The 24,691-nt window shown below is 31.7% G+C and overlaps 1 protein-coding gene across 1 annotated transcript in view; it reads left to right on the top strand.

Annotated features, from left to right (window-relative positions):
* Nucleotides 1-461: 461 nt before the first annotated feature.
* LOC125067251 (homeobox protein Hox-A1-like) overlaps nucleotides 462-24,691 on the top strand; it is a 40,640-nt gene continuing 16,410 nt past the window's right edge. Inside the window, exon 1 of the mRNA XM_047675730.1 lies at nucleotides 462-1,454. Within this exon, the coding sequence (XP_047531686.1) occupies nucleotides 857-1,454 (598 nt within the window). The 5' untranslated portion in view covers nucleotides 462-856. The remainder of the gene's footprint in view (nucleotides 1,455-24,691) is intronic.

Here is a 24,691-nt window from a genome sequence, read left to right as displayed (position 1 = left end):
TTAAATATGGAAGAGGTTAACATCCATTCGAAACAATGTAAGAGTTTTTGTGACTAGCTTTACAATAAAAATAATCTCGCGTGATACAATTCGACAAAAGCTTGTAACGAAATATAAACATATAGAAACTGCAACACTAACAATAAAGGAGAAAAAGGTAGCTGTTCACACCTTGAAATCGATTTACGTCACAAGAATAAATTGAAGCATTTCGCGTAAACGGACACCCGGAGCATTCAACACGATACGAAGTAAATAAAAAAAAACACTATAACTTGCATCCAGCCTCCCAGATTTGCAACTATTATCTCGCTCGGACCAATACAAAATGGAGAATTAATACCAAAGATCTGATTGGTCGTTGCGATCCCTACATATACGCCCCACTTCTTAACCACGCCCTCGCACCAAGTTTTCAGAACACCGCTCTACCTGTTCGCGAGCGACGAGCTCAGTCGCACCGCCGGCGCCCGAGGAATGTCTTAACGAGCCCTTACACCGTGACGTTCGACGAGTCTTTCCATAAAATCACGTTTCTTATCCGCTTATCGTGTCGCATCACTGACGAGATAATTCCGTCCCTGTCGATCGCAACGCTACCGATAGCGTGAGATAGAGACGGAAGATCCGAATTTTAGGTGCGGTTGAGAAAAATTGTTTCGTTATACGTGAACGCGTTCAGTGTTCGTCGGTTCACCTGACGTGCGGACGATCGATACGACACGAGTACGGCGCAGCACTAGCCCGTTTAAATTTTAATCGCGAATTCCGAGACGGAGACGACCGCGCTTCACGCTCTCGCGTAGTGATGTGTGTTATGTAAAATCATTATCGATAGACACGGTGCGTGACAAACATGATGACTATGGACGTCGGGATGTACAACAATCAGCAGAGTGGGTACAACGCGGAGTACTATCAGCAGGGAGCGGCGTATCAGCCACCGTATGAGGGATACCACGAAGGGTACTATGAGCCAACACCTTATTACGAACCCATCATCCATGGACAAGCGACACACGAGCCAGCTCCAGTAATAAGCACAGACACGGGACTTTGTTACACAAACTTGGACTATGGAGAATTGCAGCAAAACTACCCAATACACACGCTACCACCGCACCCTGAAGCGTTCAAGCACAGGGAGGAGTTACCCAGACCAGAAGAAATACACATGCACGAACACAAACTGGACAATCACTACTTGGAGACGAAGTACAACATGCATTTTGTCGATGACTCCAGCATGCAATACAACCACGCCGGCTCCCCGCTACCGTGCGGAGAGTTCGACCCCTACTCCCCAAAGGAAGAGTTCGTAGGGTTACGAGACGGATTCCCTCGGGACGGAGAGATGCAAAACCATCATGTTGGTCATCAACCTCATCCGTCACACTCCGCCGTGCCAACGTATAAGTGGATGCAAGTCAAAAGAAATGTACCCAAACCTGCTGGTGAGTTAGTCTTGATCTATTTTGTGATTAACTAAGTACAGTACATGTAAAACTTAAGTAAACTTAGACAGGGAATTATTATAATTTATATTTACTTAAGTATTATTATTATATATACATATGTTATATAGGTATTATCGTTTTAAATTATATAACTAATACTAATGTATTTTTATCTTAACTCATACATTAGGATATTAAAAAAATAATAATATCATTATATTTGTTTAAACGTAAACCTGATAACATACAAATATAGATAAAATAAACAAAATAACTGTATTTAAGATAATTCGATATATGGATTCAGGTATTTTAAAAAGTATCACGGGTTATGAAATATATAAATACTTTTCAAAAAAATAATGAATGCGCTATGCTTTACTTTAAATATTCGCCGTTACATACCAATTAGCCATACCTACTCTCCATTTCTCTCCAAAATCTGCCACTCACAACAGTATTTATTACTAAACAAATTTTCTAATAATGTAACTTTATTATCGAGGATCCCTTTATGAACGTATTCCCGAAATATCGAGGATTCCTCGATAAATAATTTTACATACTATTATTTTCATGACATGAAATGTTACGGACATTTAATTACAATAATAATTAATTTAATTATACATTATATTTTAATGCATATTATATTTGAATGTTGATTTAATGATGCGTCTATATTTGTGTAAACTTTGTTTAGAATATCCCGTATGTTTCATTCTTTCAATATTGATATCAGAATTTCCCTATATGTGGAACCATGATAAGCAAATAAAATAAAAATTCACAGTCTATTTATCCGAATGCTGAGCTGAGACAATCTCTTCTTTTGGGAAAAAATCTTGAAGCTTATTCCACTAGTCTGGCCCAACGAATTGATAGATTGCACAAGATAGATTGTAATAAAAACTCAATACAAGCTTGATAAATACTCAATGGCTTTGCGATTTGAACCTGTGTTTCCCGGTTGTTTTAACCACGTATCACGAATTTATATTTGGTATTTCGACAAAGCGCTTTTGAGTTTTCATGTACCTTATTAGTCTTTATGATTCACATAGTCTTCGTCGGCGAAGGAAAACGTAGTAAAGAAATATCCACGTGTAAGAAAACTTCTACAAAACACTTCATCGGATAAGTGTGGTAGGTTGAGCTTCAACTCGTCTCCTCAAGAAGTGACTCTGCCCAGGAATGAGATATTTACGGGATGCTTCTCAATTTTTTTACTTGATACCTTCGTAAGAACACCAACACGCAGCCTGTGTTAAGATCCACGTGTCCACGGAACCATTAAGATTGGATTAAAAAGATAATTATAATGAATTAACCTCCAATAATCTTTAATATTGCTATTTGAAGAATAATTTTCGCCTGTAACGTCAATATTTTTAATTTAAAGCGGGTAAAAATAACAAGGCATAATAGTTTACATAATAATATATTACACTAAACTTCTTTGAAATTTATAAGTTCATATATTTTGGTTCAGTAGTATTTTCTAGTAAGTAGTCTCGTTTATCACTATTTAATAATTCTGCTTTAATTACGCTATGACTTCATACATTAATATTCAAACACGCCTCTGTTTCATAACGAAAGGAACCGGAGTCTTCCCGAAACAATTCAAGAACTCCTCAATAAATAACGTCACTAAAAAGGAATCAGTTAATAAAACTTAGAATATTAAATCTTTTAAAAGTAAACGTTTTAATTAAGTAGCTATTTGTATTTAAATTATATTTAAATGCTAAAACCCAATTAGGCTGTAATTTTCCTAATATGTCAGAAAGTGTTTGATTATTATCAATTGACGTGTGTGTTAAATCAATTTATTAATTCAAGGCAAAACTGATACAGCCGTCTGTGTGTAGGTCAAACAATTAATTTTGAATAGATAATTAATCTTGTCATTTAAATGTAACGTAAAATATTATAATATAATCCATAATATTAAAATGTCGATTTAAGACAAAGTATATGTATACCTCGTTGGTTTGGTGACTAGATTATACGGCTGCAGATCCCGATGTTCGAGGTTTGAATCCCTGATCCATTTAAGCTGCACTAAAACTGAACCACATCAGATTGACATTATTACAAAAACCCGCAGATTGACTTGAAAAACTCATATGATAACACAGTTTCTTTTTCATGGATATACGATTTCGTTTGCTATAAAGATACCTATTATTAACATAATTTAAGTATAAGTTATATAAGAAACTAACTTATTTTGCTAATCATATTCTAGCTAGCTAGAACCCGTGATGGCTGCAACCACTATTTAAATTGTATGTCAAATATCCGATACTGGAACGATTTTAGAAACTATTAGGCCCGCGTCAACAACTGTGCAAATTCTGTTATTATCAATTCAATTGGACGAAAGCTATAGAAACGCATACATTATATACAAAAAGCAATAGACTTATCTATTAACATCTTTATGAATTAAAATTTATGCAAACTCACATAACCGAAATTAAAAATAAACATAAGTATAGGAAGAGCTAAATGATAATTTTAAAATTATATTTAATGAAAACTTGAAATTGGAAGGCATCGATATTTTTTTTTTTCTTAACGCAACTTTTCTCTCGTATAAAGGCAGTCTTTTTGCTTTCCTGATAACTTTTGCTGAGAGGAATTTGAAGCATAATTAAGATAACTAATACAGTTCTAAGGTATACGTGCAAAACAATGAATTATAATTTAAACGAAAAAAGAACCGACTTCAAATGATTCTCTCAATACCACTTCAAATTAATAAAAAACGAGTCCATAAACAGTTCATCCCTATATTTTTCACCTTAAATTTAATTCAGAATTGAAATCAGAAGTAGGTGTAGCTTCTTAAACCAAAACAGTTTCCAAATCAGTGTATAAATGACTTACTTTTAAATGCCTTAGGAAAAAAGAACCAAAAATTCTCAGCATCCTGGTTTTTTCTAAGATAGTTAAAAAATAATTAATTTTCATGAACTCTATCATAATTAATATATCATATACCTAATCTAATTAAAAAACATACAATAGGCTCATTTAAGCTATCTGTTACTATGAAAAAATCACTTTTAAAAAAAAAAAATATCCGTTTTTTCATTTTCATTTCCATCACGGAATCCCATTAAAACATGAACAGTCACGTCATATTACTATAACGCAAACTGTTTGAACAACTAGAAGTATCTGTGAGGAATATATTAAAACATTAACACGTAATAAAATTGTCTTTGTCAATGTTTTTGATTAATGTCCATTATATTTGACAGTACACCAGAAGGCCATGTATCAGAGGGGTCTATCCTGGAGATCTTTGATATAATAATAACGTAATTAATAAATTATTACTTAAATAATACAAATAACTTAATAGTTACACTAATACATTATCAATAAGAGGTACTTGCCCCTATTTGAACTGGCGACCTTTATCTCAAATCCACGTGTTCACTGGATCAGCTCGGAGTTAATGAAAAAACTATATAACAGGTTCTAAAATGTTGCTGATGCTAATTTAAGCGATGACGTCGGCTCATTGAAATAAAAACACTTAATTGGTCAAGCTCACAACGTACAGTAATTAAAACGTTAAAGTTCGAATTGTAGACATCCGAAATTATAGTGATTAATAAAGTGGGTATATCTGGGTAATAGTTATAAATGTCACAGCCAACTGGTTAAATTAGTCGTTGAATGAAACGCCTAGCCAGTTTACTAAGAGCCGTTCAAGCGACCTGAATGACATTTGGTCGTGTTAATTTTTCGTTAATCCAAATTTACTAAAATTTTATTTAACAATAATTAACCGACTTAAAATTTTATACAATCTCAAAAAAAAAAAATTACCAAGTCGGTTCATAAAAAAATGTCCTGAAATAAACGTTTTTAATAACAATATTATAATTGATAACCATTGATGGTTTTTTTTAAATCAGTTAAAAATAATAATAAGCTTTGCTTTATGCAATAATCAAACGCTTCACAGAATTTATAGATACAGCCTTAATAAGATAAGTTAATAATATATACAGTTTTCCTTAATATCTTCTTTTTTAAAATCATACCATCAACGTCAGTATAAAAGGAATAATAAATAATTACTTAATGGTAGGACATTGTGCCCGGCTGGGTAACTTCATATGTTCACACTTATAATATATTCTACCGCCAAGCAGCAATACCTACTCAGTATTGTTGTTGTTGTTGTATTCCGACTTAAAGGATGAGTGAGCCAGTGTAAATACAGCTATAAGGAATATAACATCTTAGTTCCCCAGCTTGGTGGGCCATTGCCCATCTAAGTAGGTTATAAAAAATTATTACAAATTATCCTTAAACTAAAGTGTAAAGATTTGCTTAAGAGTAACCATAACATCACATGGTAGTCTTTATACCGTCAAATACATATGAATATATCTACTTATATAAATAATAAAAAAGAACAATATTCTGAAATAACACGCCGATAGGCGAATTATTTAGTGGAGACGATATTAAAACAATAGTTCATTCTAGTGATCAACGAATGACGAATAGATCATGAGGTCGACGATTGGTTATTTTTAATCCATCCCACGTTTGATTCAAAGAGGCTTCGACAGGTTTCAATACAACGTACGAAAGATAAGTGACAAATTTGAAGAAAAAAAGTGTATATATTTAAAATGGTTAGAGTAATTAGCCTCGTGTATAAAATACAAACTATACATTACCAATACGCCGACAACTTTGGGAACTTTAATGTTGTATTTTGTGTCTGAAATTATTACACCAGCTGACTTATCTTTCTTCCAAAGATTAAGAGCCACTCATTAAATAAGTAATGAGTACCCTACCCTAAAATTCATAGAGTGCGATTAACAGTGTAATATTTGTTTCAACTCTCAGAAATAATTATAAACGCGTACGAAATAAAAAAAAAAAACAATGTACCATCATAAAATAATAAACATAATATGTATCAGGGTTACTGTATAGTACACAAAATATACTATACAAAAGCTTAATAGAGATTTTTATGTCTTAAAAGCATATATTAGTGTTAAACGATCAAGTAGTAATGTCATCAAAAATTCTTAGATATAAATGGTGATGTTTCCTGGAAATTAAAACATTCACTTTAGAAATACGTTAATATAAATAATAAAATATATAAAAATAGTCTCGTACTAGAGTTACAGAAAGAGCCGGAGAGATGAGAAAAATAAAATAAATTGTAATGATATATTTATTGCAATTGAAATAAACATGACGCTTCTGAAATAATGAATAAATTAATTATATAAAATTTAGCTAGATGTTATCGCTGGTAAGAGAACTTTCCAACTTGAAGGTATTTTTCGCTCGTGCGTGTAACCGCAACCTTTGACATTATGTCGAAAAATCGTACACAGAGAATACGAGAGTACGATTTTTCAAACTTCGAAAAAAAAGATATATTTTAAAAATAGAATACATTCTATTTTTAATAGATAAGATAATATTCTTCATAAAAACAATTTTTTTTTTTTAAATAATCAATAAAATTAGTTAATAATGTCGTAATGCTACATACACAACATAGTAACTTCTTTGTATACTTTTATGCCTCGGGAAACACGTAAAGCCAATGATTCTGTACCCGATCTCTGGTTATGTTGTCTTCTTAATTTATGAGATCATGAGAGTAAGGGAATGGACTCCTTTGTTTCACTCACACTTATGCGCTTTATTATATCTTAGACAGTTGCAGCTTGTCTGCAGGGAGAATGCATTTATATCTATGTGTGTCTATTCGTACATACGTACCAAAGTTGGCTAGTAGATTATACCTTTAACAATGAGCCTGCTATTCGTACAATATCATTGACTGTGTATAATAAAGTAAATATAAAAAAAAAAAAAAAAACAAGTACAATTTCTCAAGACTCGATAAATAAAAATGTTTTAGAAAATAAAAAAGACATATCTAGTCTCGTTATGAAGAGTCGCAATTAACCCGTGTGTGGTCTCTATTATAATAATTACATAATAACACACGAGGTCAGCTCCGTCATTATGTCAAAATTACACTACGTCAAATTATTTGCTCGGATGTGTCGGTCGGGCCGCGTCGCAACCTCTGACCGCGCTGACGCTCACTGACAGACAGACCTGCATTCTACAATCCACACTGGTTCCGTACTCTAGATATAAGTGGGACTAGACACATTTATACGTTTTGAATATTTTTTTTAATACATAACGAACGACCAAATGGGCCATGCGTGATGGTAAGTGGCTACCAGCGCCCATAGATAAACGCGCAATTGAAATATTAACCATTCCTTACAACGCCAATATTCCACCAAACTTGGGATATAAGATGTTATGTCCCTTGTGCCTTTAGTTACACTGGGTTACTCAACTTTCAACAGGAACACAACAATACTGGGTACTGCTTGTTGGCGATAGAATATCTGATGATTGGGTGGTGCCTACCCAGACTAGCACAAAGCCCTACCACTAAGTAAATCAAATAAAAGTACCTTACATTTGTTTTTTACGTATAACATTTATTATTATAATTATTACCGACGTCTGCTTGGTTCAGCGAAAATTAAATGTTAAATAAAATTAAATAACATACAATCTCTATTAATAAATACACAATAACTACTAACTACATAATACTACTTGATCGTGATGTGTGATGTTTATTATAACAGTTATATGATATACAAATCTAAATACCTTATTCGTGAATCGGTTTTCGATATTTTATGAGATAAGGCGAGCTTACGGAAACTGAGGATTTAAATTTGATTTTGAGAGATCTTAGAAGAAACTGTCTGAATAAAATAAGTTTTATAAATTTTAAAAATTTTGTTTATTCCAAGCTAAAAAGCATAATTTAATGTCCAATCCAGTCCAAAAACTTATGTAACAACAAAAAGACAATTCATTTCATTTTTATACAAAATATAAAACTACCTACCTATTAAAATATTAAATAATAATTAACGCCGATCACGTGTAGTTTCTCCCACATTTCTATTCCTCACGATTAATGATCGCCATCGGATAGATAAGACGTCACAACACGTGACTTACAGCCGTCAAATAACAAATTTAAATGGATCCAATGTATATGTCAAGCTCTAAGCGAGGTTCCGTAACATATAACAAGTATTTCAACTGGAAAGGTACAAGGAAATGTCTTATGCATACTAGACAGCACTTAAGACGATTATTGATTGAAAAAGGTCTTAATTCAATCAAAATTACTGTTAAAATATTCTTTATTCGAATTAGAATTAAAACGATTTTTAATCGTTACGTAAATTAAAAAAAAGTACGTTATATTGAATATAAATATTTAAAAAGTTTGATAAAGGTTTTTTTTACTTTTCTTACATTTCTTTATAGACACTATGTTGATGTAAGTAGCGTAGGAGTCTTACTACAACACAGCCTCTTATACTATAACACTCAAAACGTTCCACAAACTAGTGGCCACCAGAGGCTTAATTTATTTTATTGGAACGAAGCTCTTTTACGTGTGAAGAGTGGCGGCAGAAGTCGTCGCGTTAGGAAAAAGCGTTATGGACCAATCACTTCCCCTCTCTTTCTCTTCTTCTTTGTCTCTTTCTATTATAGACGGTTTTACTTCTGGTATTGTTTTAATTCACATGGGATTTTATTTATAGTCATTTATTTATTCTCTAGTTTTTGATTTACTTTTGAAGAAGAAGAAGAAAGCGAATTCGTTCCTAACAGATGACCTACCTATACCTTTCGTTTTTTTATTTCCTTTACAAATAATCACCTTAAACACACACACAAAAAACTGCGTTGGTTAAATATAGTGATTGATTATAAGTAAACACAGGAAGGATGTTATATTAAAACATATTAAATCGAAATAATTTAAAAAGAGAGAAAAGCAATAATAATAATAAATTGAACAAAAACAATATACAGAATTACTTAAATTAAAACAAAATTGTATTAATTAAATCATATAAATATATTCTTATACTGTAACTATAAAAGAAGGATGTTTTTTGATACTTCTCATTTTTGCTTACTTCTGAAAGATTCTAAGTATTGTTGTATGGCGGTAGAATATCTGATGTGTTAGTGATATACAGAAGGGCTTGCACAAAGCCTCACCGTTACCACCAAGTTAAAGAATATTACAAAACATTCGGTTCTGGGATTAGTACAAATAACATCAACCCTCATATAAAATAAGTATTATTTATTCATTAAAACGTGTGACACAATTCTTACATATACGATTTACATATACGAGTGTATTATAATGTTGATTTATTTATATTGTAGGTTATTTAACCATTCGTTCAATTGAAACTAAACATTACAGGGCTGGTGTGAAATATATCAATCTATGTTGTTCTTTATTATGAAAAGATACACTTCAGTTACCAATATATATTGTCATTCAGTTTTGAGCGTCGAATTTTTTAATTTTCAAAGTCACAGTTCATAGTCAATAATCTTTTATTGTTAATAAAAATATATAAATAAATTGAAAAATAATTATTTAAAACGTTAAACAAAAGTCGGCTTACAATATATTAAGTGATCCTGATATATCATGATCTACTCACAATAGATCACGAACTTTAAATGTCAGAATGTGATATGCCACATTGATCATAATAATTATAAAATGTATATGATACACGTATCAAAATGGCGTATCAATTAAGTCATTAACATTTCACGAATGAGAGCGAAGTAACTACTTACAGAATCGAACTACTGCTAAATAATCTCATAGTTTGAATTAACGATAATCATATAGTACGTACGACAAAGCTAGTAAAAAAACGGCAAAACAAAAACCCTTACTGACCACGTTCCCTTGTTGTGTCGACGGTAGGACGAGCGAAGTCGCGGTCAGGAGTAAGCCGTTTGTTATTGGAACGGTTTGCGTAACACGCAAAGCTAATCTTATTTCTATCTGTATTTGCTTCTATAATTACACGCAAGGTGGAATTGGGGGCGAAGTACAACGCAGTGTAACTTATTCGATACGAACTGTATGGTATTTGGATGTAGTACAATCCCATGGGAACCTTTTCTATGTTTAATTGGGTTCGGTCTTTTCTTACTTATCAATTTATCGCCAAATAAAATTTATTGTTGTGTTCCAATTTCAAATGGAACACAAATGGCCAGTCAGTAATTTTTCTTACCATTTTTTAACATAAAACATAAAAAAAGAAAAAAATAACATCTAAGTAGAATCTAAATGCTGCGTAGTATGCTATCATTGTGCAATTATATTAATTCTTTTTTTTATCATTCGATTTTCAAATGAGATAGGAATATAATTATCGTTATCGGTGTCACTTTCTTGTTTTTCATAATCGGGTCCTATATTCAAGGAAAATCTTATAACATCAATGTAATTAAATGAAGCACTATTTTAACCTCATAAAATACGTTTAAAAATACAGATAATTACAATAAAGATGCGTAAATAATTCATATGAATATAAAAATAGTACTTATATCATAAAAAAATACGGTAATTTTACGTTACGAGTACTTAACGCGGTGCTCAAATGAAACAGCGACATGTATTCCACCCTTTTTAGATGAATGTTATACCGTAAGTGTAATGTATTTGTTAAAAACAATTTGAAAATGACGAAAATATCGAGAGAAACTCAACATCTGAAGTAACAGCACACAATTTTTCAATCCTATCTCACCCTCACAGGTGGATTAATTTCTTCATGGTACATTGGACCAACAAATTATAATATAATTAATCGGCATTATATTCATATATAAAAAATCATTAAAAACGGTTAACAATCGCAAAGCTAACGACGTTATTCACAATAAAATTGGACCGAATCGATAAACTTTCTATTCGACTGATAAAATTTACAAAAGAATCGAATTATATTTTAAAATTGTTATTGGATTTAAGATTGTTATTTAATAAATTTAGTCATCAAACAATAAAACATAATGTAATTATTTAATTTTGTATATATTTTTCTTAGTTTCATGATAATACAAATCTAATATTATGCGACTGACGTACCTACTTGTGTAGGACAAAAGCCCCAAAATTAAATAAGAAAGAAAAAAACAATTTGAAAAAAGAAGGTCCCTAATAATATATTTTCATGATTAAATTTTCAGATATTTCGAGAAACAATTTAATCATTATATGTTTTTCTACACAGAATATAATTATCAGGCAGCAAAATTTTATAACTATTCAATTAAAACAAAAACAAATAAAAACCGCTTACACGCTGGCTCAATATTTTATTCCTTTATCACAAACGATAATAAAAAAATTCTTATCCGTGTAATCGTGAATTATATATTGAATTTACCTTAAAGTTCTATTCTGCCACTGCGTTGACTCAAAACGCTGGTCATCATGACACTGCTCGGCGGCTATAAAACCATATTAAACGTGTCGCTCACACACGACTCGCGACGTTACAAATTGCTGTAATTTTGTGCCAGCAACGCCTCTGAGCCGCCAATAAAAAGAACTTGCTACTCATTGGGGACAATATTGAGTAAATATTTCTGAAGAAATGTTTCGAGGATAAATTATTATTGTAACTGCAGCTATATTTCTTCCAGTGACGTCATTGTTTGTTGGTTTTTTTTTATTGACTTATTTAACAGATACAATATTTGTTGTCCTCGATGCGATTTGCAGTGTTCATGTTTATACTTTTGACCGTAAGTAAATTTAAAAAGTATATAATAATTGAATACATAAATATTATTATCATAGGGAAGTTAAACAAGAACATATTAATTATAAACAAAATGTATTTAATAAGTAGCTACTTGAGAAATTAGGACCGCGTGGAATGGTGACAAGAATACTAGCAGCATTTTTCGGCTGCATCACATTCCGATCCGCTGATCGAAAAATAAATCAGCCATCCTCGCACCGGTGCAATAAACTATACGTTTACATACAAGTCACATGAATTACTCCAATTTAATTATAAAAACTCACAACATTCTAAAATCTAATCTTTCAAATCACTTCGAGATTATATTTAAAATATTAACAATAAAATGATTTTACAAATCTTCAAAATAACTTATCAATATTTTCAAATGAGAATGTCTTTAATAAAATCACAATTTGATGTGTGAGTCATTGCGCATGCGTCGAACTCGAAGCAGACCACACCTGAAGGACGATCTTATCTATTTTGCCACAATGTTCATGCACCAGCCATCAAACCTCCAGGGATATCTTGCATATTTAACAAAGTCACTTCACAAAGAAACTTCAAGCAAATACCAACCTTAATCACTTGACAAAAAGTACTAATCGATACTATCGAAGTGCAAAATAAAACTTGTCGAAGAAAGGATATCTCACATTGTCATTTTCTGGTTGAAGCCTGTCGCATGACGTACATAACTTACAGATATGGATGTCACAGATTGATTTTCATCTTTAACTATATTAGTATAGAACTGAAACTTGAATGAACAGCTTTTTTAGCATATATAATAATTGTATTCAATCTTTATTTATATCGACCTTGGCAAGGTCAGAGAATTAAATTAACTATAACAAGAGTATCTTCGGTTATGACTTGAATAATACATTCACCTATTTAAAGACATGTTCAAAGCCGTTCCATATAATTTTGAAGTCTCAATCATCAACCATAACTATCCCAACATGGCCAACCAAAGATTGGCCTATTGGACCAATAAACGAAAAGTGATAACATCAAACCTCCTTAATATGTACCAACGAAACACTTTTTTCCTCCATGGTACAGATAAATTATCATGGATTGTAAACACACTGTAAATCTACTAATCTCATATAATTTCTATATAATATACTGTTTTTTTAAAGATTTTCTAACTCAATAACTTCTTAAAAGGTCAAAGAAAACATAAAAGGTTACAGGGTCAATAAAAGATCCATTAGGTGCGTTATAAATAACGTTATTTCAATAAAATCCTTCCTGCTACATATATTAACATCGCATTTACTAAATGGCACGGAACGGGAACCGACCAACTAATCCCGCTTTAACCAAACAGCAACCGTAACAAATTGACGTTATAAATTCATAACGATTTATTTACATAATAGCGCTAAGAGCTTTTACCTAGTCGGACTGTTCATTAGTAATAGTAAGCTAGGTAAAGTGGCTAGCTCTAATAACCCTTGCAAGTCACCTGCATTAACCGAGGAAGTGGGGTGTGGTACAATTCAAAGGCACTCGAGTTGTGGTATTTTTATGCATGTATAACAAAATTAAAAATTAAAGATAAAAAAATCGTAGATAATGTCGAAATATCGAGCTCCAACAAATAAAAATAAAAAACATGGTAAATATCCCGTTTTAAATACTGTTAGTAATAAAATTAAAAAGTCTATTATCAATAAATTAATCAAAAAATCTTTTTATTCGATAAAAGAATACTTTTTAGAAAAAAGTCTGGATTTGGACTGATTGAACAATAGTTGTGATCATCATTGTAGATCTGTTTGAAAAGAGCTAGAAGCTGAAAGAAGAAGATGCTCTCCGAAACGGTGATAGTGTTTAAATGTTGACGATACAAAAACGCTATATTGAAAGGTTACCTGAAAAATATACATTTGAGTAAATATTTCTACCGTGATGGACTGTTCGATTCCAATATGGATAAACTCATTAGTATATATAATATAAATACATATGTAGTATCAACTTCAAATTATCTTATTTAATATGCGGGTAAATGCATTACACTACATTGTTAAAGATAAAACTAGAAATTCAGCGAACGTAAGTTTAAATTCATATAATAGATAGATTAATTTCAAACTTGAGAAATGTCTGATTGTTCCATGATAACAATCCTCGCTATCAAAAGTATAAACCGTTGCATCCAAGTTATATCCATGAAAAGATTGCCAACAATAATCTGTAGATTAATACAGAACATTAATTACTGTTGCTTGCCAGTAGAATCATTTATGTGACCAAAATCATTCTAGACGAAGAATCGGGATAAAAATCTACTGGCGGTTATCTATAGCAATATTTTTTTTTCAAGATGACAACAATCATCTCGCTGACTTTACGTACGACGGTTCTAAAACCAAATCGCTTATTTCCTGATGCACACCCCAAAGCGTAGCAAGTAAACCGATTACGGGCGAGTGGGCCGCCATATCTCGCGATCATCACGCGACCACCCTCACGAACCACATTCGGCGTTGGTAATGACCCCACCGTCGGCGTCACCACTAGCCACCGTTACACTCACGTGTGTCACAACGTACCAGAGGATTAACGTGAAATTGATAAACAGTTTAATTATAGCAACGGTTGAATTACGTTGCGTATAAATGGGTGACTTTGCTCGTTTACAGTTTCGACGAAATTATTATAAAAATATATATGTTCTTAAATCCGAGAGTTATTTTATTTAATCATATAGACAACTTAAGATATAATGCCACCAATGTAGTTAAATGGCTTTGTTTCCATTTCATACTTGGGAAAACTTTTGAATAATTTGTATATAAACTGCTAGGGCTTTATTAGAATTGGATCGTTATTTCTGGAGATACATACAAACAAACCTCATTATAACATTATTATTTATGAACAGCGCTTCTTTATATATCTAATAATATAAATCTAATCTAATAAAAACCACTCAAACCAAAACAAAATTATGAATAGGAAGCTGTTAAAACGACAAATATACTCTTAATTCGGTTTTGTGACTATAAAGTATTTATTAATGTATTTTGCTTTTGATTTATTTTTCGAAGTCACTCCAAATTCTAAATTATATTTTAAGTGTTTTTTTTTTTTCAATATTAACATATACCGTCGTCGTTAGTGCCAAGTATTGTATAATATTCCATACTAATTCGCGAAAGTCTCCGTCTAGGCATGGCAATTTTATGGATAAGCTACTGAACCCCAAAAAAGCAGAAAGGCTCATTTTGTTAATTCACTCCTCGACTGGGTAAAGTGGGGATGAAAGATAAAGTCTCACAAAATTTTACGCGGTTAAAGCCACAGGTTCAGGTAGTCGTTAATAAGTTTCTATTTATAATTATAAATCAGTATTTTATAAAGATAGCGAACTTAATGTAATTTCACACACTTCACGCCGAACTTACTTATATTAATTGTTATATTATATACTAGCTGTGCCCGCAACTTCGTGCGCGTTGTTTGAATTTAAGTTATTTGGATATTGCAGCGTGATTTTATTTTTATTCTATATATAAAATAAAAGTAGCCTAAGTTACTCCTTATTACATCAGCTATCTGCCAGTTAAACTCCCGTCGAAATCGGTTCAGTCGTTCCAGAGATTAGCCGGAACAAACAGACAGACAGACAAAAATTGTAAAAAATGTTATTTTGATATATATACCATGTATACATACATATGCATTTAGTAAAAATTGGTTATTTTAATATTATAAACAGATACTCCAATTTTATTATATGTATAGATTACACTAGCGTTGTCCGTCCTGACTTTTAGCGGCTAAAATTCATACAATGTCCCATTCCCCCTAAATTTGAAGTCAATCGAACAAACAGTTTCAGAGGTGTCGTGATGACCGTATTCCACTTATATAAATAGTACCTATAACTTAAGGATTTAATTATCATTTCATTTGTAATTATTTTATACTCGACACTACAAATGTCTTGGCCATACGACGTTCGATTATTCGTACTATTGTAATTGTTAAAGTTGATGAATTCATGACTTAGGACTACGTGAATAAGTAGCCTATACATTTTTAAACTTAATATATATTTAACGTCGAAAGAAGCCGGTTAATAATGAGGTCGATAATATTTCTTCATTATGAACACACCAACATTTAGCCCACATACTAACGAAGATACGAACGCATTCTGTAGATAAAGCCTTAAACCATTGTCTCGAGGTGGGTCAGGAGATAGCAGCGGAGAGACGGACAGATGGCGTGGGAGTTGATGGTGGATTAATGTTGAATAAATCATTTATCGCGGTTTAGGGATCCGTTGAAAGCAATGAATAACGATCAATTCTCATATAAATGATAGAAGTTACTTCCATCGATACATATAATATACGTTTATAGTTTATTAATATTAATTATTTTATTTTTTAGTTCCATTGTTTTCGTTTTTCCTGCCTCTTAGAACGAAATAAGTAAATTAATTTAAAAAAAAATCATACAGGTTTAAAACATAATATTTATTATTATTATCTACAGACAAGTTAATAGTTGATAAAACATATATATGTTATAAGGAAAGGGAAATCGTGGCGGAAATTTGTAACGAAACTTTGTAAATAAAATTTGTTACAAAATCATTAAATTAAATAAACTTACACATCCATAGATAACGATCGTATTGTCAATGACAACACGCGTCGTGTCGAACTTAAAAATCAATGACACGTTCCTTGGATATTCCTATGAAATAACTAAACGGGCGAAGTAATGGACCACATGATGGTCTGTGGACTAGACCACCGCCCTCAGACATTGGTGCCATAGGTAATTTAAACCATTCCCTGCATCGCTAAAGCGCCACCATCCTTTGGAACTAAGTGCCTGTAGTTACACTCGCTCACGTTTCGAACAGGAACGCAGTAATACCAAATATTAGCTTTTAGCGGTAGACTATATGATGAGTGGGCGGTACCTCCTCAGACACAGTAAACGAAACAATGCGTATAATATTTTTATTAACAAGGAATAACGATCGAATTTGACCAAAAAGCGACCACCCAATACACATAACAAGACGCTCGTAATAATTCGTATTCTATGATTTCGAATTTTGTTCATCATATCAAATTACTCACTTGGTGGTAGGGCTTTTTGCAAGCCCGTCTGGGTAGGTACCACCCACTCATCAGATATTCTACCGCCAAATAACAGTACTCTGTATTGTTGTGTTCCGGCTAGAAGGGTGAGTGAGCCAGTGTAATCACAGGCACAAGGGACATAGGACATAGGCACAAGGGATGTAAGGAATGGTTAATATTTCTTACAGCGCCTTTGTCTATGGGCGGTGGTGACCACTTACCATCAGGTGGCCCATATGCACGTCCGCCAACCAATGCCATAAAAAAAAAAAGAAGCGGTTGATGCTCGTTTATTTATTCATTAAAGAACATCGTTCGTTTGTAATGAGATTGAGTTTTAACGTACAGTATAAAACAGAGAAATATTCAAAAAAAACCAGCATGGAACGTTTATGTATATGTTTTTTAAAATTACGTATAAATATTGAAAAAGAGGTAGCGCGACTAAATTGGCTTTTAAGTAAACTATTGTAAAGTTGTTCATCCTCAAATTCAATTGTGTAAATCCCATATTTTGTTTCTTTCACAGATTCTAGTTTGTACTTTTTCCTGAATTTAAATAGGTACCTATATATTTTGAAATCAAATCTTATTATATCAAATACAAAACATATAAAAATTTATATATATTATAGTAATTGCATAATTAGAAAACATATATAATGTGACATTTATATCATACGGAACATACTGTTATGTAAGCGATATCAAATATCTGTCAATTAAAAGTTTATCCACTAATACTATTAGGGGGGGATTACTTGGCCGCTTCTTATATCCATGATAAGTGCTTTCTAAAACTAATAAAGCGATGACATTCGGTAAACCAACTACACACTATAATGAGAGTAATGTATTTAGCAAAATAATAAGACTCTAAGTAACATATGTATGTAAAATTAAAAAAAAATTACGTATCGCATCAGTACCTGTAGCAATTGAACTATACTGTTTGCTACTGATGTTTTCCTTTATTAAAGGTTGTATGTCTTACTATATTATTAAAGCAACAAGACCACATATATTTAACCAGTTGTCGCCTGCGGCTTCGCTCGTTTTAGGGGTCGGTCGTCAGGTGTTAGGTGTACTAAATAAATTTTCAAAGTTCAAGTTCCAATCAAATTCAGTTCAGTGGTATGGTGAAAACGTACAGACAGACAGAGTTACTTTCGCAGTTACAAATATTAGTATATATTTCTTTGTTTAGACGATTTATTTTGAGTAAAATTTACAAAAAAATATATATATATGATTCTACCTTAACAACAAAATTAAATTTAAAATGAAAAAGATATATATTCGGAACGTCCTTGAATTTAAATTAGTCTACACTGACTTACTACATAAAATAACCAATTAATTAACTAATACTCATTAGCGAAAACAAAACATCGATAACGGATATTAATAATAAAGTATTTTTGTATACATTTCATTAGTAATAAGAGTGCCAGTCACATATTACAACCTATTGCTTAGAAAAATGGAATCGTGTCAAAATAGAACGTTCTCAGAATACACAGATCTTAAAATCGGCGCCGACCTTCCAAATCTAAAGGAATACATAATAACTAAATTATTCCAAGGAACAATTTTTGTTAACCTTTGCGGAGTTATCACGTATATCATAATGAAATGCTATTCGAAGAGAACCAAAAGTTTGTACAGTTATTTAGGAACTCAACATTTAATATCGGGTGGTTTACAACTGATCGCAACGGTTGTATACCACGCGTTATCGGAGAATAAAATGGACGCAATGTCGCAAGTGCTATACCAAGCCGTAACATATTTGAATCTCCTAATACCGCTATGGACAATGATCATCGCACTTAAAATGTTTTCCGACCTGTACATCTTCAACCGAGCTGAAATTTACACAATCAAAGGAGCCAGGCTGTTTACAATTGTGTCCGTTATAATCATGCAATTTTATGAAGAACTTTTAATAGTCTACTTCTATTTAATATGTCTTGAAGATTTCTTACTGATACCAGCGATCAGAATGACAACGATATCCCTAGTGATGTCCGTAACGATTGTAATTTCTTTATTTATATTGGTATATTGTTTTAAATCAACTAAATATCAACGAAAAATACCTTTACTGTTCCTCGTTCATTTGCTCGTGTTAACGTCTTGTGATTGTATTTTAGTTGTGTTCAAAGTTCGGTCTCGTGTTCCTGATGATATTGTTTTTGGTGATGTTCTGTCGCTCTGGGCAAGATTGATTTTCGAAATGGTTTGGTCAGTTTTAATCATATTCTTGGAGGTGCCGCTGTCTATCCATGAAATTAATTAATTTATGTCTCACATTATATAAAAAACAGACTTCTTATTTAATTTTTATTTTATTCCTAAATTTTATAATGTACAAGAAGATTTGAATTATAGAGTTAAAAATATTTTTGTTTCCTTCATTTGTAAATTTATTTATTATTCCGAATTATATCATAAAAATCAATAAATAAATTATATGATAAGCAGAAACAGACTATATTGAGTATATAATATATATTTACTTAATGTAATCTAAATTCAAACTGCGAAGTATACTACATAAGATACTTGTTTGATAATATTATTCTTTATTATTTAAAACCTTTCCCGAAACGCGCTGGCATAAGTCAAGTATCATGAAGGCATTAAAAAGAAAAACTTCTCCTTTATTCGCATATGTACAAATAATATTTTTATTAAACAATAACTGTTAAATTAAACATTTAAAGGATCAACTATAATGTGAACTTTAGTGTAGGAATTGCTACTAATTTAATATATATATTGGTAAGTACTAGTTTTAATATTATTTAAAATAAAAAGACCGTAACCGTCTAGTGGTTAGAACATTTTTATCTTAGCCGAAGCACCACATAATTTTTATGTGCGTAATTTGTGTAATACCAAATCGCAATAGAGCAGCACGATGTAAGGTCTACCTTCTTAAGGCCTTATTCCTGTAGTAGTCACTTTCAGTCAGGTGAGCCTCCTGCTCGTTTGCCACCTATAACATAAAAAAAAGTAAATAATTTAATCCTTGTTGGTTAAAGGGCATTCAGATACATTTTGAATTAGCTGTTTTTTGTGCAATAAATTCAATACTATAATACGATAACATTATTATACCATAGTTTAGCATGCAACTAAAGGCGCTATAGTTATCGTAAAGGGGGCTCAAAGTACACTTTCAAAAATCATTCCATCATATCTAAATTAAAAAAAAGATAATCATAAACAAGCGCCATTTTCTTCAACTACTGTAAATAATCGACGTGCGTCACACGGTTTAAAAAAAAAATACTTGCAGAAAGATCGTTTATCTCTGATAATCGCAAATTGGACAGGTTCGGACGGATTACATATCGCTGTTTGTAGCCACTTTAAAAATCACTAGTCTAATCTTATCGTCGTTTACGGGCTCCGGATTTATATTACGGACATTCAACTAATTGATATCTGGGTAAGGTTTGAACCGATATTAGGTAAAAATTTTGATAACATTCATGGAGTAATTTCTAGAACAACAATTCCAGTGAAACCTTCTGGGATCTCAATCGTTACATATAAAACGCTGCTCTTTATTTATCCTCTGCTCAAAATAAGTTCCATTTTTGAAACTAACAATGATGACTGTAATAAATTATTTACTTGCATGTATAAGAAAACATATGATTATTTTTTAGACTAGCAATACTGCAATTTAACAATTATAACATAATACTATGTTATAATTGTTAAATTGCAATGCAACATATTATTTATGTAGGTTATATCATTTTTAAATATCATATAATATTATAAAATTAAATATCAAACGAACACCAGTTTAATACGTATGTATGTAGTACTAAAAATTCCTCGACAAGAAATTCAGTTGTTATTCTTTTCCACAAATTAATAAAATATGTATTTAAATAAAACTGAAAGAGATTTCCATTCCTTTTTACCACGCTCCTCCAATCCGCGTGATATACATGTGCCAGAATTTCATCGACATTAGACGAAACCACGAAATGAATTCATTAAAATGATTGAAAGAAACAATCAAATGTTTGAAAATTGTAAAATATTCACAAGAAGTAGTCAAATCGTAAGTACATCGTATCCGTCGATTACAGTGCTAGCAATCGTTCTCAATCGAAAAAGACGTTGGTATCCAAGTTGTATCAATATTTACATTTGGTATAGATTATCAGACAGATTTACAACAAGGAAGTGCTATCGGTCGAGGCCCTTTTACCGATATTGTCACAATTTATACGTAGCTATTATACACACAAGATATTGCTGACGAAAACACTTTTATCGATGTCCAATCTTTTTTTTACTTGTTTCTGAATGAATCGTTGTTTCTAAGATATTATAACTTGTGGTGTTGTCGCGTACATTTGGAAAGTGCTTTTTGAAAAACTTAGTTAAAGGTGTCTCTCTAAATTTCCAAGACATTTAGCACGATAGCCTTAGTAGCAAGATATCCTTAAACGGCTTGTCGTCGGGCTTTTTTGATTGGACAACGCTTTCTTTGAGAAATCTTTCCTAAATGCCATTGGCTGATTGTGCGCTCTGATTACCTTTAATGCAGCTATTCCTCAGTTCTCTTAACAATATTTTCTTTCGCCAGGATAATGATCGGCTGATAGTTGGCATCCAAGCCTATATAGATGATATCACTTTCCTAGAGACACACGTCCAGTGTGGATCCAACTTGCTCAGAGATCATTAAACAAAGAAAGGTGTTGGTCGAGTCCACACATTATCAGTACAATATCAGACTGGGGGGGCGACAATTTGGTCGAATTTTCTCTTGTCAAAATGCAAGCGTGTCTATTTAATGATTTCAATTGTAATTAAACGCACAGTATAAGTATTTTTGTCTGGAATCATTATTGTTCAAATTTGAATGTACCATTGTAGGTATGTAACTTTTAAAAATAAAATGTCACTGCGTTTAAAAAAAAATAATCTTCATTGGATACAGAAACCAATCAGTTTATTTACATTAGTAGTATAATTATTATAGTATAAAGAAATATAAAGACACTAAAATATTAAAAAAAATGTCTACTAAAAAATAAATGCGTTAAAACAAATTGGTAATTATATAAGTTAGTTTGTAACATACAATTTAATTTATCGTTATTGCGACACAAATAATACTTATCAGCAAATTATTTACCGAACTCTACATCACACTACAATATTACACTCAAAGATTAACATTTTATTAATAATAATTGTAACTATATTAGATAATAATATACATAAATATCAAGATTAAAACATATAACGGTAAAAATTTCCCTAACAATGCTACCGTGACAATGAAGTCATCAATGACATTTCGGCCATCTTGCCACGCAGCTGTACATCGATAACGTCGAGCGATCGATCACCGCACGTCACTACGGCGTGCCAGCCAGTAATTTATTATATTGGAGTAAGTCCGGATGCTGTCCAGGTATTCTGTCAACACCCAATAAATCAATTAGATGCAACATCTCTGTCTGATAAGTACTGAGTGCAGTCTAGGTGATACAAGAATTGTCGGTGCGTATGTCTCGCGTTCATATGGATTATCTTCGATAATTTGTAATTAGTGATGTGTATTCGATTTACTGGCTCAATTAAAAAAAAGAAAAACTGAGTATATTATAATTTAATTTTTGTTAGTTTGCTTTTCAGATAACATGAATTAATTACTAATTTTAATTGCATACATTTAATTACATTACATTAGACATTTTATACAAATATAATAAATATTTCGATACGTCAATCATTACTTAAACTGGTACTAATATAATCCTCAATATTTTTATTGATATTTGGTAATGATATACAAAACAAACTATCAATATTTCGAAAAAAAATGTGTAAAGTGTAACGAGAGCGTTATACTGATACTCTTATCACTAAATTACGACCGATAAACGTTGATTGATGGTGGCACTGAACACACAAATTATATGCCTCATCTCCTCACTGGCTGCTACTGGTTTCCGAGTTCTGACGCCACAACTCGCTCAGTGCCTCAATTTTACCTTATCCATTTAAAATCTAAATCTAAATAAAGTTTATTCAAGAAGGCAATACAAGACTAGAGTCGGCTTTTCACAAGATTATTCTTATTCGGAATGTACTTAATTAATCATTTCCACCAATCAAATAACATAGGTATATATGTGAAGATGAAGCAAACGTATCTAGCATGTATGTTATCTGAAATTAACCCTATAGCTACAGTTGCACTAGTTGTCAATTAATGTAACAATTATTGTTCACAATCCGGTAGACTTTTTCAGATAAAATACCTTTTACTAACCTCTACTATTCATTGTTCATGTAACAAGAAGTGTACCTAGATTCTTACAAGCGTATTTTCAATTTTTACAATTTTTCAAAGTATTTTGATTAATGTAAGCTATGTATTCTAACTAATGAGATAAATGTGAATAAAATATTGTATATTTTTATTGTTGTTACGTCTTACCTAATCAATTAAAAAAAATTAATTACATACATAATAAATTTGGCACATATATGTATGTCCGGGATACAAAAAAGAGAGGTAACTAGAGTGTATGTCACTAGATAACATGAAACTATACACAATTTTAATAAATCTGAACGCCTAATACGAAATATTAAAACGGACTTAAGATGTGATATTCGAATAAATGCCTTTGAACATCCTACGCACTGCTGCGAGTTTTATTTCAAAAAAGATCACCAGCTATTTATATATATATAATATGCAACTTTAATGATTCTTGCTTTTTATGCACACAAAACATGATTTTCTTATTCGTGTAACAGTTATTATATATACATACATACACATATATGCATATATATTTACACGAGACAACGCTTCGAATAAATCCCAGGAGATAAAATTCAAGATTTTTCTTATAATAAACAAAGATATCGATACGTCATCATAATATTCTATTTCAATATAAAAACAATGATATCGTCGAAAATGCGTTTAGGTACATACGCTTATCGCAGTATCTGTGAAATCAAATTCGTCGATTCTGTAAATTCGCCTCGAACATCGCTTGAAACTTCGATATCACTTGGCCTTGTCGCTAATACTTTACGATAAGTATAATACCAACACACGACACGTTTAGATTTAACCCGATTACGTTTTCAAAACGGGTAATTCCATAATGTAACCGTCTATCAGATTTTCACAATAACTCTGTTAACCAACTTTAAAAAGTTTCGTCATGAATACTTTTTTTTTAACATTTATGTATATTTCTGACCATGGGTTCTAGTATGTTATATCTCTTGCGTTGTTACACTGGCTCATTCAATTTGCCATTTGTAAGCAGAATATTTTGCGCACTTTACGAGAACCTGCGCAAAACTTTATTGC

Source organism: Vanessa atalanta, chromosome 11 (genome assembly GCF_905147765.1).
Source record: "Vanessa atalanta chromosome 11, ilVanAtal1.2, whole genome shotgun sequence".
Taxonomy (NCBI): domain Eukaryota; kingdom Metazoa; phylum Arthropoda; class Insecta; order Lepidoptera; family Nymphalidae; genus Vanessa; species Vanessa atalanta.
The sequence above is the reverse complement of the archived record's forward strand: the minus strand, read 5'-3'. Positions and strand labels throughout refer to the sequence as shown.